The sequence below is a fragment of the Artemia sp. Qi Xiang Cuo genome, chromosome 2, assembly GCF_049724085.1.
Source record: "Artemia sp. Qi Xiang Cuo chromosome 2, ASM4972408v1, whole genome shotgun sequence".
NCBI lineage: Eukaryota > Metazoa > Arthropoda > Branchiopoda > Anostraca > Artemiidae > Artemia > Artemia sp. Qi Xiang Cuo.
In genome coordinates, this window is record NC_142795.1 from 96,945,154 (window position 1) to 96,960,644 (window position 15,491).

General features: G+C 36.6%; 1 protein-coding gene across 1 annotated transcript in view; it reads right to left on the reverse strand.

Annotated features, from left to right (window-relative positions):
- The window catches only part of LOC148955865 (ATP-binding cassette sub-family C member 4-like), a 216,306-nt gene that overhangs the window by 79,310 nt on the left and 121,505 nt on the right, over positions 1-15,491 (reverse strand). Inside the window, exons 11-12 of the mRNA XM_089104749.1 lie at positions 7,478-7,661; positions 1,698-1,867 (exon numbers count right to left, since the gene is read on the reverse strand). Of these exons, the coding sequence (XP_088960875.1) occupies positions 1,698-1,867; positions 7,478-7,661 (354 nt within the window). The remainder of the gene's footprint in view (positions 1-1,697; positions 1,868-7,477; positions 7,662-15,491) is intronic.

The following is a 15,491-nucleotide window of genomic DNA, read 5'->3' on the forward strand; positions in this document are numbered from 1 at the left end:
TAAAAGACATAGTTATCATATTTTTGACCATGCTGAACAAAATGGCTATCTCAAAATTTTAATCGGGTGACTTTGGAAAAAATGAGCGTGGGAGGGGGCCTAGGTGCCCTCCATTTTTTTGGTCACATAAAAAGGGTACTAGAACTTTTAATTTCCGTTCCAATGAGCCCTCCCACGATATTCTAGGACAACTGGGTCGATACGATCACCCCTGGGAAAAAAAAAACAAACAAAAACAAATAAACACGCATCCGTGATCTTTCTTCTGGCAAAAAAATAAAAAAATTCCACATTTTTGCAGATAGAAGCTTGAAACCCCTACAGTACGGTTCTCTGATCCGCTAAATCTAATGGTGTGATTTTCATTAAGGTTCTATAAATTTTAGGAGGTCTTTTCCCCTTTTTTCGAAAATCAGCTAAATTTTCTAAGGCGCGTAACTTTGGATGGGTAGGACTAACTTTTGATGAAACTTATATATTTGAAATCAGCATTAAAATCTCATTCTTTTGATGTATCTATTGGTATTGAATTTTCGTTTTTTTAGGGTTTCGGTTACTATTGAGCTGGGTCGCTCCTTACTTACAGTTCGTTACCACGAACTGTTTGAAATTGTGTTTCGCCAAAAAAAAAAAAAAAAAAAAAAAATGTACGTTTGGTTGGTACAATTTTGATATTAGAAATTGTATCGGGATAACACAGATACATTTTGCTTTAGAATTTGTAAATTACAAACTAAAAAGCTACAACTTCTACAACTTCGCTGTTTACTATGTTGAAGCTATAGTATTGTTATCTAAAGATCATTTTTAAGTGTTTACCCAACTGACAAAAGGGGAGAGAACACTTCTTTGAAAAAATATGTTAAAACAAAATTAAAATTTTAAAAAATTTAGAGGACAAAATTAGATATGGCTAAACAGACCATCTAATCGATAGAAGATTCTGAGTTCAAAATCATGGACTAAAAATATACTTTGGACAAAAATATGTTATAACACCTGGAAAAAATGTCTTCACCCCCCCCCCCCCGCTTCCCTACTAGGTGATCAAAGTTAGAGGTTTTACAGCACCCACAGAAACTTCAATTTTCTGAAAAAATCGTCTTTTACAAAATTTGGTTCCTATAATCCTTTCCCCCATCAGAAGAATTTCGGCAACTCGTTTTACTTATTGGAAAAAATTTTGGAGCTACCTCTGTTTTGCCACCAAAGGCCAAACAAACTTTCACTTAAGAAAAAGATTGTTAGAAATAGCCCCAACTCAACTGGTTCGTCCAATTTAGCTTCTGTTTAAAAGTCTTATCCGCAAAACACAATGTTTACAAGCCAATTTGTGGAGACTAGCACGATGTGATTGACAGTATAAATTCGATGAAGTCTTTCTAGAATATTTCTTAAGAAAAGTTTATACTCTTAAAAATACTTGGAAGAGAATGGTTATAATGGATGTCTTGCTAGTGTTTACAGAGGGTAATTATCATTCATCGTATCAAACTGTTACAAAAAATAAAAAGTAAAATATCGAACATCAACCCATATTCGATTTCCGGACTGCAAAATGTAGAAAAAAGAATAAGTAAGAGAATTTGACTAACATTGTTAGAAATAGTTTGGCTCTCGCAGAAAACATTATTTAGTGACAAAATTTCTTTAGGGCGGTTGACACCTAAAATATAAACATATTAAATAGAACATACCTGAGGCTATGTTTTCCAACCGATGAATAGGTGTCATCAGAGAACATGTTCATATCTTCCGTTTCAATTTCAGAATCCTCTTCTTCTGCCTCTTTATTCTCTAAAAACTGGCCAAGATCAATTCCTGAGTTAGACATTTCAGTGTAAGTCCCAAAACCTTTGATTCGACCCTTAATATAAATTGATAAATTCATTGTAGATAATCAAACATGAAATATTTATATACATGGTAAAATTGATGCCAATATCCGCGACATCGAAATGGCGAAACAACACCTTTTTAGGCTCTATCGTATCCCCCTGAGAAATCTGTAAAATTATCCTCGCATGTAAAATCCAGTAGCGTAGCTGCCGGTACCAGACCAAGTCGAAAAGAAATAAAAATCCATAACAACCTTAAATCTACTTTAGGTCTTATTTGGAATTAAATAAAAAAAACAAGTTTTTTAAACTGAAAGTAAGGAGCGACATTAAAACTTAAAACGAACAGAAATTATTCCGTATATGAAAGGGGCTGTCCCCTCCTCAACGCCTCGCTCTTTACGCTAAAGTTTTTTATTGTTTTAAAAAATAAAGTTGTGAGACAGAGTCAAACTTTAGCGTAAAGAGCGAGGCGTTGAGGAGGGGACAGCCCCTTTCATATACGGAATAATTTCTGTTCGTTTTAAGTTTTAATGTCGCTCCTTACTTTCAGTTTAAAAAACTTGTTTTTTTTATTTAATTTCTGATCGTTTTTTAGTTAATGCAGCTTTTATTTGTATAAAAATTTTACTTTTCTTTTGCTAAATGGATGTCTTTACAAATTAACTTACGTAACTAACTTCTATATTCGTATATTTTTCTTCTGGCAAAAAATACAAAGTTGCAGATTTTTGCAGATATGAGCTTGAAACCTATGTAATAGGGTTTTCTGATACGCTGAATCTGACGGTGTGATTTTCATTAAAATTCTTTCACTTGTAGGGGATGTTTCCCCCTCTTTAAAAAATCGAGTAAATTTTCTCAGGCTCGTAGCCTTTGATGAGTAATACTAAACTTAATAAAATTTATATATTTAGGATCAGCATTATAAACACATTCTTTTGATACATTTATTGACATCAAAATTTCATTTTTAAAAGTTTCGATTACTATTGAGCCGTATCGCTTGTTTTTTTATTGTTTTTTTTTTATTACGTATATGTTATTACTTATATGAAGGGGTTCTCCCCTTAGTCAAAACCAAGCTCTTTAAGTTAAAAGTTAAAAAAAAATTTTATTAAGAAAAACCAGAATCACAAAGGCCGTTTAATTAGAATAGATAGCTCTTTTGAAAGCAATAAAAAAAAAATGTAGCGTAAAGAGCGAGGTACTGACTTGGGGGAGAACCCCCTCACATGCCTTATAATTTCTGTTCGTTTTAAGTTCTAATATTCCTTCTTACATTTCAGTTGAAAAAACTTGTTTTTTTTTAATTAATTTCTGATCGTTTCTTAAATAATGCTTGGAAATCCGGCGCCCCCTTCATAGAAATGTCCCTTACCCCAAAGAAACATCCTCCACGGAAATATTCTCCAGAGTAACCCCCTCCTCTAGCCCCCCCCCTCCAGAAAAAATCCTTCCTGAAAATGGTTGTATACTTCCCAATAACCAATAAATAATGCTGGCAAGTCCGGCGCCCCCTTCATGGCAATTTCCCTTCCCCCATGAAAACTTCCTTCATGAACAGATCCTCCAACATAACCACCGACCCACCCTTCCCTCCCACTACCAGAAAAAAATCTCCTGAAAACTTCTGTATACTTCCCAATAACCAATACTATATGTTAACATTGGGTAAAGTTCATAACTTTTAGCCCTCCCTCTGGGAACTTCGGGGATTAAGTCATCCTAAAAGACATATTCATAATATTTTCGACCATGCTGAACAAAATGGCTATCTCAAAATTTTGATCAGGTGACTTTGGGAAAAAAATAAGCGTGGGAGGGGGCCTAGTTGCCCTCCATTTTTTTGGTCACTTAAAAATGGCACTAGAACCTTTTAATTTCAATTCCAATGAGCCCTCCCACGATATTCTAGGCCAACTGTGTCGATACGATCACCCCTGGAAAAAACAAACATAAAAACAAACAAACAAACAAACAAACAAATAAACACGCATCCGTGATCTTTCTTCTGGCAAAAAATGGAAAATTCCACATTTTTGTAGATAGGAGCTTGAAACCTGTAGAGTAGGGTTCTCTGATACGCTCAATATGATGGTGTGATTTTCATTAAGGTTCTATAACTTTTAAGGGGTCTTTCCCCCTTTTTTTGAAAATCAGCCAAATTTTCTCAGGCGCGTAACTTTTGATGGGTAGCACTAAACTTGATGAAAGTTATATATTTGAAATCAGCATTGAAATCTGATTCTTTTGATATATCTATTGGTATCAGTAACCCGTTTTCTAGAGTTTCGGTTACCATTGAGCCGGGTCGCTCCTTACTTACAGTTCGTTACCACGAACTGTTTGATAAGAAATTCTGCCAATTTTAAATTTACTTGGTTTTGAATCAGGGTTTCGTTCCAAGTTATCTAAAAAAAAGAAAAAAAAAAGAAAAAAAAACCTTAAAGGTGAACTGGTGTCAAATGTTCTAGTTGTCAGCAGGGACGTCAATGTTTTCAACGGGTCGAATATAAATTGAGTTGGTATTATATTGGCGCAAAGTGCCACTTTTTACCGGCTCTTTATTTTTCTTTTCTTTTTTTTTCTTTGAAAAAAATATAAAATTAGGTGAACACGAAGACCTGTTGTTTCACCCTATATCAATTTAACCTAGGGGTTATTACCAGCTTGACTTTATGTAATCGCTGACTTATGTAATTGAGAAAATAATGGGCGATAGAATTATATTATTCCGTTATAGTACAGCATATAGAATCTGTATCTGCATTTTTAGCATATCAGATTACATTTGAAAAGTCTTGCTCGCTTGGCAGATACCTCCCTCCCTGAAATATAAAACGTTGAATACTTTAGGGACTAAGAAAGTCGTAAGGGGTTCAAGGCAGTTCAAAAGAATCAAAGGCAGTTGGAAAGAATTAAAAAAAGTCAGGAAGGCCTTAAGGTAATCGGAGGGACTAAGGAATTTGAAAAGGACTATGAGTATCAGAAGGCACGAAAAGAAGTATGAAGAAATTTCTGAAGTATCAAGGGATTAAAGTCGGAAGACAAATAGGGAGGCTTAAAGTAACCAAACAAATTTGGAAGGGTGATAAATGACTGAAGAAAGGCCGAGTAAAGGAAGTCGGACAGGACTAAGGGAACAGTGAAGGGACCTAGCCCAGGTAAGAGGGTAGAAATGACTAAAGAAAGTTAAAATGGAGAATACAAAGTCACAAGGGTTTAAGAAAAGTAAGTCAGAGAGAACTAGAGGAAGTCACAAGAAACCAAAGAAGTCTGCAAAAACTATATATATCATTAAGAAGAAAGCAGGTCAAATGGAATAAAGGAATTTAGAAGGGAAAAAATATAAAAAACACAATAAGAAGCTGAAAGAGAAGATCAGGAAGGACTAAAGAAAGTCATGATGGATCAAATAATCAAAAGGGGGTAAGAAAGTTTAAAGGGACTAAAGGAAGTTCATAAGAATGAAAGAAAGTTCAAGAAACTACAAAAAGTCAGAAAGGACTAATAAAGTCCAAATGGAGAAAATAAAGTCAGAAGGAGCTAAAGGAAAATCAAAAGTGTAAAGAAAATTGAGACGATGAGAAAGAACTAAAGGAAGTTCAAATGGAGTAAATACAGTCGAAGGGACTAAGAAAGTCCGAAGGGGTTGAATGAATTTCAAAGGAATTGAGGATGCTGGAAGGGACTAGGAAAGTCGGAAGGAACTAAAGGAAGTCGGAAGAAACAAATGAAAGTTGGTATAAACAATGAAATTTAAAAGAGATGAAAGAAAGAGGGCTAAGGGATTGAATTTGGATGGTGCTAAGAATGTCGGAAGGCATGAAAGGAAGTTCGAAGAGACCAAACAAAGTTGTAAAGGTTAGAAAAGACAAGAGGAAGTCCTAATGGAGTGAAAAAACGGTTAGAAGAGTCGTAAGAAATTCAGAAGAAACTAAAAGAAGTCAGTAAAAACAAGCAAAACAGGGAGCTCATAGAGAGGGTTAGAATGAACTAAAGGAAATTTAAATGGAGTAAAAAAAAAGTCAAAATGGAGTAAGAAAGTCGACAGGGGCTAAAGGAAGTTAAAAAGTCAAAAACAACAACATGATGTGAGATGGGACTATAAGAAACTCAAGGGATCATACAAAGTCAAAAAGGCAGGAAAAGAAAAAATGAAGTCTATAGAAATCTGGGTAAAAACAGTTATTGCTATTAAGGCTACTATTAAAAAAGTCACATTTGAATTTAAATCAGCTTGTTTTACAAAGTGATAGTAGATACACAGGGAATTTGAATGCCCCCTCCCCCAATAAATAAAACCTCTATTGTAAGCTTTAATTATATAAAAACAAATATTTTATTAATGACTACCCCAATAATACCCCACCCCTTCTCCGTTTTTTCATTCAGTTCATGTAATGTTTTACATTTAAATTTAACTTCGAGCTTGGCTTTATCTTATTTCTTAAGCTACAGTGGAAGCGCAAAAGATATGAGCACACTCCTGCTACAGTCCAATCTCCTCTAAATCATACTGTATATTTTTTCGAGGCTATTTTTTACTTTCATATTTAACTTCTAACACTGTTAGTTTTCAGATTTGTTGAAATAAGCTCCTCACGTTCTTTTCTTTGAGCTTTTTCTTTAAGAAATTAATAATATTTTCATGGCCGTAATTTGCTATAGGCCAGGGGGCAATTGCGCACCCAGACCCAAATTTGCCCCCAGACCATAGCGCCCCCCAGCTGAAATTTAGTTTCTGCAAAAAATCTTGTCAAAACTAAGATAATCATGCATAATTAATGTATCCAGAGAAACAGGTCAGTTTTCTTTAGTATATCTTTGCCTTTCTGGTAACATATAGATCATTTTTCAGTTTTCACTGCCATTTTCACTTGATTTGGGAAAATTGTCTCCAATTTTGCCCCCCCCCCCCCCTCTCCCCCTGTTTTTGACAAAATATCGCCGCTGGATGTTTTGTACTCCAAAGACCTTAAATAACCGCCTCTTTTACTCTTTAATTATAAACTATGTTTTTTATTCTTCTTCTTTAATTTACTGAAAACAAATCATCATCCTAAGAACCCCAACAGAGACATTTATGCTCCACTCTGAGACTTCGAGCCAGTTTGAGAATTCTTCAAACTGGTCAAATTCAGGTTTTATTCTCTCAGATATACAGCCTCACGGATATTAAAATCGATTTCAGTTTCAAATTTACCAGTGACCATTCAACACATACATTTTTACAAATGGATAAATTTTCTAGAATGTCCAAAAAACCCACAACCATAGGGCAAGCAGACCCCTTCCTTTCGTCTTTCAAAATGAGTAGGACAACGAAATTTTTAGTCATATACATTTAGCGGAGATCAATAAAAATCATCATGGTAAATTAGATAATGTTTTCTCGCGATTTTGAATTACAAAATCATCAAAGCTATTTCAGATTACAGTAGATCAAAATTCAGGAAAGACAGGGTTTGATGAAGGAAACAAAAGGATTAAGCCATATGAGTGTAACTTAAGCGCTAGAATATATTCTGTCAGTTATTATTTATCCAGAGAAATGAGATCTTATAAAGGTGAAAAAATTACAATTGTAAGATTTGCAAGGGTACAATAGTCTCTAAAAATTACAAAGCTTGTACCTCTTTAAGTATAAGAATTTTGTCAGCTTCCTTGACGTATTGAATTTGATGTGTGACAAGTACTTTCAGTTTGTTCTTCAGAAATCCTTTGATGGCCTCGTCGAACAAGACTCTACTAACATGTGCATCAACCGCCGACAGAGGGTCATCAAGCAAATATATATCAGCATCCATGTACAATGCCCTAAAAACAAATCCAAATGAGAAATTGACGTATACACATATATCTACTAGCTTACGTTAATATCAATCTGTGCGTGGCAGAGACAGTGAGGAACGAGCAGTCCTCGTCCTTAGCAAGCATAGCACTAAACAAACGATATTTAATAAGTTTATTCTAACCAAATGCGTAATGTCAAATTTAGAGAAGCCCACCAAAAGTTTAAAACATAAAAAAAAATAAAAAATCTTAGGAGAACGCAAAAGCTCCACCAAGAAAAACGAAATTCAAATAAAAATTTATCCTGGAAATTCAGCCTTAATTAATGTTTTAGGTTTATATTTTCTAGAAAATAAAATTTCCAGATGCCACTGATTTAAAAATCATGGAAGACACTCTGTGATTTCAAAATTCACCTTGGCCTAGTCAGACATGTAGAGAGAGGGGGAAGAATTGCAGACTTATGTCCCTTTTATATCTCGCGGTTTCGTTTTGTTTTTCTAGTGATTTTTAAAGGTCGTGTACCCATTCATTCAGCGGTTGGGACGCCATCCAATGCACTTTCGTGCAAATACTTCTAAGGCACCCAAATGGTACAGACACAATTACCAAGCTATTTCTCTCCATTACTAATGAATTATACATAATTTAGAGCACGATAGATTATTTTAAAATGAGGCCTTTCAAGACCATCACAGAAGCCCAAAAAACAGTTTGCATATTCATTAACACGAAATCATAAACTTTAAGCAGATAATCGAAAGACAGTTCATGACTGATTTACAATATGTATTATTTAATAGGCGTCTAATTATATTCAAAAACAGATTTTTGAATATATATGAAAAAGTAAAAGGCAACATGACTTGGCAAGTTTTATGCAATTGTAGTATGCCGGGTTCACAATGATAGTTTAGAAAACTCTAATTATTCATCCTTTTTTTTCCAGGTCAGCAATTCAAATTTAAACAAGTGCGGCGATGGCCTAGCAGAGGAATGGCTGAAAATATCACATGAGGATCTATACTCTCTGATTTACCCAAAGCTAAAGCCACCTTTAAAAACCATCCCCACAAATATGTTATTTCCTGTACTATGAAATGATCTTATACCGCTTGGGCTCAATAAATACAACTGACTTGATTTAAGGCTGAAGCTAATCATGGCAGGCAACCAAAGAAGTACTGAGCAATCTAAGCAAACTTAAGCCGACTTCTCTGTCGAACATTATGCTTGTCTTTCTTACTAGAATTTAAGCTCCAAAATTATTTCTTTTAAAATCTTTTTTGGGTCTTTTAAAATTATTTCTTTTAGGTCACTTATAGATGCCCAGATGACCACATAACTATGCTCCAATAAAAATGCCTCAGGGGATGGTATGACCCCCGTAACCTCTGGGAAAAGGACTGTTAGTTATGCAATTTGCCCATTGTTTAGATATAGTTTTTGTTATACGGAAAATACACGGACATTCTTCAGGGAGATTACATTCTTGAATTTACTCTAATATTTAGATTGGTTCTATCCGTCTTCATACGTCTGATTTTTTCAGAATGCATAGAAATTCCAGTTTTTTTTCCAAAATATATTACAGAAACTTTGTAGAGATAGCTAGAAAGTGGAGGTTTTGAATCAAATTATTCTTTCTACCATTTTTTGTATCTAAAAAACTTTTTATTAACAACTACTTGTTAATAAAAATAGAATAAATATTATACGTATTTTTTTTTTTTTTAGTTTTTTGGCTCTTACATCTGTGTTTTTAAAGTAACGCCTTTTAGATCACCTCAGCCCAAGCTTCAGGCAGGGTCTCGGACGAGTAAGAAGAATTCGAAAAACACCGAGCATGGCTCCCCTTGAAATATTAAGGTTATACCATTTTCTAATTTTACGATTTTCTCCTTTATTTTCTACTCTTTCCATATGATTTAGTTTTTTTCTGGAATTTGGGATCATTAAAAATTCGTCCGTATATGCCTGTATGCTATAAGTGCACGAAAAAATGGTGTTAATTGAACAGTTAACGATCCCCATGAGTATTTTCCGGATCCTGTACGCTACCTTTATCATTATTAGAGAATTTGTATTTGTATGAAAGTTTATACCAATTCTTAACCATTTTTTTTTCTACCACACGTCCTTTATGGGAAAGAGCACCTAAGGTTACCGAATTCTTTACTTATTAATAATCGAACAAGGTTTTCCGTATGAAAGTAAAATAGACACAAAAGTAATGGTCTTGAATTATCGAGTTTTAGTCATTGAAAATTAATTGCATCAGTATTTTACCTTCCTTACTTTTCGTGTAAATTTCATGACAATAAGATGCTAGGCACACAGAAAGCGTCCGGGTTAAAACTAGTACTTCTTTTACTTATATTAATTAAAAAACTTTTTCCACAAAATAAGTTTTTCAAAAAAAAAGTAAAGAACTCCATAAAACGAAAAATGAGCAAAAATATAATCAAATAATCTACAAAGCGTGAAACAACCACAAATCAGCATCGATAAATAAATAAAACCCAAAACGAACAGAAATTACAATATAAAACCAAGTCAAACTCAAAACAAGCAGAAATTAACATGAGTAGGGCTCAAAACCTATACTGAAAAAAATATAAATGTTTTCACTTTTATAACTTTAATAAATCAAATAATATTAACATTTTGATTACTAAATATCAGTATATGCATATTAAACTGACAATGGACATTCATTTGTATTTTTTTTTTAGTAAAGTACAAATTAGGTTCTGGCCTTGGGAAGGCATAGGGGTTTTGAGCCCTACTCATGTTAATTTCTACTCGTTTTGAGTTTGACTCGGTTATTTATTGTAATTTCTGTTAGTTTTGGGTTTCATTTATTTATCGATGCTGATTTGTGGTAGTTTCACGCTTGGTAGATTATTTGATTTAATTTTTACTCATTTTTGGTTAAATGGAGTTCTTTACTTTCCTTTGAAAAACTAATTTTATGAAAAAAGTTTTTTCTTTAATTAATTTCTGTTCGTTTTATATTGACATAGTCTTTTTAGGGGAAAAAAAATAATACTGTAAATCGTTTCGTTTTTTTAAGACTTTGTAGTTTGGCCTGCTATTTGTATGCTGGAGAAAATTTTTCACCTTTTTAACAACATACAACACCCTTTTAAAAATCTGGACACAAATAGTAGTGTCTAATTAAGTTTCATACCTCCTCTAGTTGACCTGAAATGGAAAACTTGATACCATTCGTAAAAAAAATCCGTTTACTTTCTTTGATAGCTTGGATACACTTACGCTATTTTGACTTGGTTAAATATACAGAGCAGTAAAAGCACCAAAAGTTTGAACATAATACCTACAGTCGTTCTTGGGATACTGCTGAGATGCCTTATTGGGAATTAGGATTAACACAGTGCATTCAGGTTTAAGCTTATGGCAACGTTTCGTTTTTAAACATAATGGGCAAATGGAAGGGTGGGCGTGGGAGGGGGACTAGTTGCACTCCAATCACTTTCGACTATTAAACAGGCCATTAGTCCCTTCTATTTTCAATCGAATGAGCCCTTTTCGAAGTTTCTACAGCTCCTTCGATACGAAGTGCCCTGGTCTAAACAAAACAAATAATACATTGTACCCACATCGCTCTTTAGGCTACTATAAAAATGTCAAGCCTTCCAATCACTTTCGACTATTAAAAAGGGCACTAGCCCTTTCAATTTCCAAGCGAATGTGCCATTTTTGAGTTTCTACATCAACGCTTTCTATAAACACCTTATATGCCCCCCAGGGCATAAATTACAGCCCTTGCCCTGAGGGGTGTGAGGGGGTTGTCATCCTCAAAGACTTAATTTTCAGAACTTTCAACTACGTTGGACAGAATGGCTATCTCAAAATTTTGATTGGATGTGTTTGGGGGAAAGGTGGGCTTGAGAAGGGCGTTAGTTGCTCTCCAATCACTTTCAACTATTAAAAAAGGCTCTAGCCCTTTCAATTTCCAATCGAAGGAGCCCTTTTGAAGTTTCTACGACAGCCCTTTCTATAAAAAAAACCTTATATGAGTAGAAGGGCCTTATTGACTCCCATTGCTCACCCCTGCTGCCACCTACAACTTTTTTTGCATCCCAAATAAGGGCATAGCCTCCCTAGGGAGAAAGATTACGTAATGGGGTCAATGACCTCTTTTTCCAAGGTCGATTTATTTGATGTTTCTGTGTGTAATAGCTCCGGGGCGAAGGTTGCACATGCGCATTGAATTCTAACGGGAACAATGTTATTGATCTAGGACTCGAAGGGGAAGTGAATTTCCGAGAACTTGATTGCGTAATCGAAGGGGAAGTGGATATCCATGAACTTGATTTACATAATCGATTGGGGAATTATTGATTCACGAGCGTGGGGAATTATGAAACAATATGGTCATAGAGTCTCTAGGGAGAAAGATTACGTAATCGCTAGGTGGAATTATTGAGTCACGACGGTGGTAATTAAGAAACATTAAGGCTTATTTATTCGTATGTATGAGGAAGGGGGAAGTAATAAAAACAAATTTATTCTGTGGTGGTTTTTTATATTATCCTGGGACATTGATTTAAATAATCGCGATAGGACATTATTGATTCACGATGGGGAGAATTAAGAAAAATTAAGGCTTCTTTAATCTTAGGTTTGAGGAAGGGGGGAATTAAGAAACAAACATGGCTTCATTGTTGTTTGGTTAGCTTAACCTGAGAAATAGCACCTCTGAACTTGATTTACATAATCGCTAGGGGAAATTATTGATTCACGAAGGGGAGAATTAAGAAACATTAAGGCTTCTTTAATCTTAGGTCTGAGGGATAAACATTCTTTAGGACAGAGAGAAAAATTAATATTCTATTTTTAAATAGGGCTTCATTGATCTTTAGTGTCAGGAATTATAATTGACATCACATGTTATCTTGGAATTATGCGGGAGTCTAAAGAGATAGAAATTCTATTTTTAAATACGGCTTCACGGAGCTTTAAGTCGGAGAGATAAATTGATATTCTAACGAAACCCTAATAGTTTAGCTAGGAAAATTTATGAGATGAAGAGATTAACGTAGGAAAGGGTTTCCTAAAAATTTGAAATGCGTTAGCGCAGAGATGCCAAACAAAAGGAACACGCTGAAATTACGTTTAGGGATTATTTGGGTGAAACCGTTTTATCCATTTTATGAGATTATTTTGGCGAAACAGTTTGAGCCATTTGAAAGAAGATTTTAAGAAAGGTTTTAGAAGAGAATTTGAGGGTGAAACTCTGTGGTCGTTATAATACACAAGTTCCATTTGAACAGTGTTGTGAGGTCCTCTACCCCAACCCCAAAGGGTTCCGATCCCCCACCCCAACCCCGAAGGAAGCCCCCGGTACTCAAAGGTCCCCCAAGCTCCCAAAGAGCCCCAGCCCCCCAAACGCCCTCCTCAGACCCTCAAAGGCCCTCCTCTGGTCCTCAAAGGGCCCCCGGACCCCCAAAGGGCCCCCGGACCACAGAGGCCCTCCCCCGGTCCTCAATGGTCCCCCGGGCTCCCAAAGAGCCACCGGCGCCCCCAAAGGCCCACCCAGACCCCCAAAGGCCATCCCCGGGCCCCCCAAAGGACCATCGAGCTCCCAAAGGACCAACGGGGTCCCAAAGGCCCTACCCCGGCCCCCAAGGTCTCCCCAGGTCCCATAGAGCCCCAGCCCCCCAAACGCCCTCCTCAGACCCTCAAAGGACATCCCCGGCCCCCCCCCCCAAGGCCCATCGAGCTCCCAAAGGACCAACGGGTCCCAAAGGCCCTCCACCGGTCCCCAAATGTCCCCCAGGCACCCAAAGGCCCTCCCTGTGCCATAAAGGCCCCCCCAAGCTCCCAAAGGGCCACCGGCGCCCCCAAAGGCCCACACAGACCCCCAAAGGACAGCCCCGGGCCCCCCAACGGCCCATCGAGCTCCCAAAGGACCAACGGACCCCCAAAGGCCCTCCCCCGGCCCCCAAAATTACCTCCGGACCCCCAAAGGCCCACCCAGGGCCCCAAAGGCCCCCCGGTCCCCCAATGTCCCTCCAGACCCCCACAGGCCCTCCCGGGGCCCCCCCCCCGTGCACCCGTCTTTCGTTGATGTGTGTTGTCTCAAACCTATGATTTGGGATGTGTAGTTTGCTACTTCAGGCTTTTCTGAGCTAAGGTTTACTAGTATGTCCTAGGTGACTGTTGTCTGCAACCAATAGTTTGGGATGTGTAGTTTGCTATTTTTGACTTTTCTGAGCTAGGTTTATTAGTCTTTCGTTGGTGTATGTTGACTGAAACCGATGATTTGGGATATGTAGTTTGCTATTTTTGACTTTTCTGGGTTGGATTTCTTAGTCTTTCATAGGTGTGTGTTGTCTGAAACCTATGATTTGGGATGGGTGGATTGCTACTTTTGACTTTTCTGAGCTGGATTTCTTAGCCTTTCATAGGTGTTTGGTGTCTGAAACCTATAGTGTGGGATGACTAGTTTGCTATTTTTGACTTTTCTGAGCTAGGTTTCTTAACCGTTCATAGGTGAGTGTTGTCTGAAACCTAGGATTTGGGATCTGCTCTTTGCCATTTCCGACTTGTTACAACTGGTTTTCTTAGTCGTTCGTAGGTGTGTGGTGTCTGAAAGCTATGATTTAGGATGTGAAGGTTGGTCTTTTCTGAAATTTCTGAGATGGGTTTCTTAACCATTCGTTGCTGTGTGTTGACTGAAACCTACGATTTGGGATGGTTAATTTTCTATTTTTGACTTTTCTGAGCTGGATTTCTTAGCCATTCGTAGGTGTGCGTTGACTGAAGCCTATGATTTGGGAGGTTTAGTTTGCTTTTGGACTTTTCAGAGCTAGGATTCTTAGTCACTCATAGGTGTTTGTTGTCTGAAACTTCGAGTTTGGGATGAGTAGTTGGCTATTTAAGACTTTTCTGAGCTAAGCTTTCTTAGTATTTCGTAGGTGAATGCTGTCTGAAACCTATAGTTTGGGATATGTAAATTACTATTTCGGGCTTTTCGGAGTTGGATTTCTTAGTCTTTCATAGGCGTGTGGTGTCTGAAACCTATGATTTGGGATGTGTAGTTTGCTATTTTAGACTTTTCTGAGCTAGGTTTCTTAGCCTTTCATAGGTATGTCTTGTCAGAACATTATGATTTGGGATGTGTAGTTTGCTATTTCAGGCTTTTCTGAGCTAAGGTTTTCTAGTATTTCGTAGGTGAATGTTGTCTGAAACCAATAGTTTGGGATGAGTAGTTTGCTATTTTGACTTTTCTAAGCTAGGTTTCTTAGTCTTTCGTTGGTGTGTGTTGACTGAAACCTATGATTTGGGATATGTAGTTTGCTATTTTTGACTTTTATGAGATGGATTTCTTATTCTTTCTTAGGTGTTTGTTGTCTGAAAAATATTTTTTTTGGTGTGTTGTTTGCTACTTTTTACTTTTCTGAGCTGGATTTCTTATACGTTCATATGTGTTTGTTGTCTGAAAGCTATAGTTTGGGATGACTAGTTTGCTATGTTTGACTTTTATGAGCTAGGTTTCTTAGCCGTTCTTAGGTGAGTGTGGTCTGAAACCTAAGATTTGAGATATGTACTTTGTTAATTTTGACCTTTCATAAACGGTGTTCTTAGTCTTTCATAGGTGTGTGGTGTCTGAAAAATCTGAGTTGTAGTGAGTGGTTTGCTATTTTTTGACTTTTCTGAGCTGGATTTCTTAGCCATTCGTAGGTGTGTGTTGACTGAAACCTATGATTTGGGATGTTTATTTTGCTATTTTTGACTTTTCTGAGCTAGATTTCTTAGCCTTTCATAGGTGTGTCCTTTCGGAAAATTATGATTTGGGAGATATAGTTTGCTTTTTGGACTTTT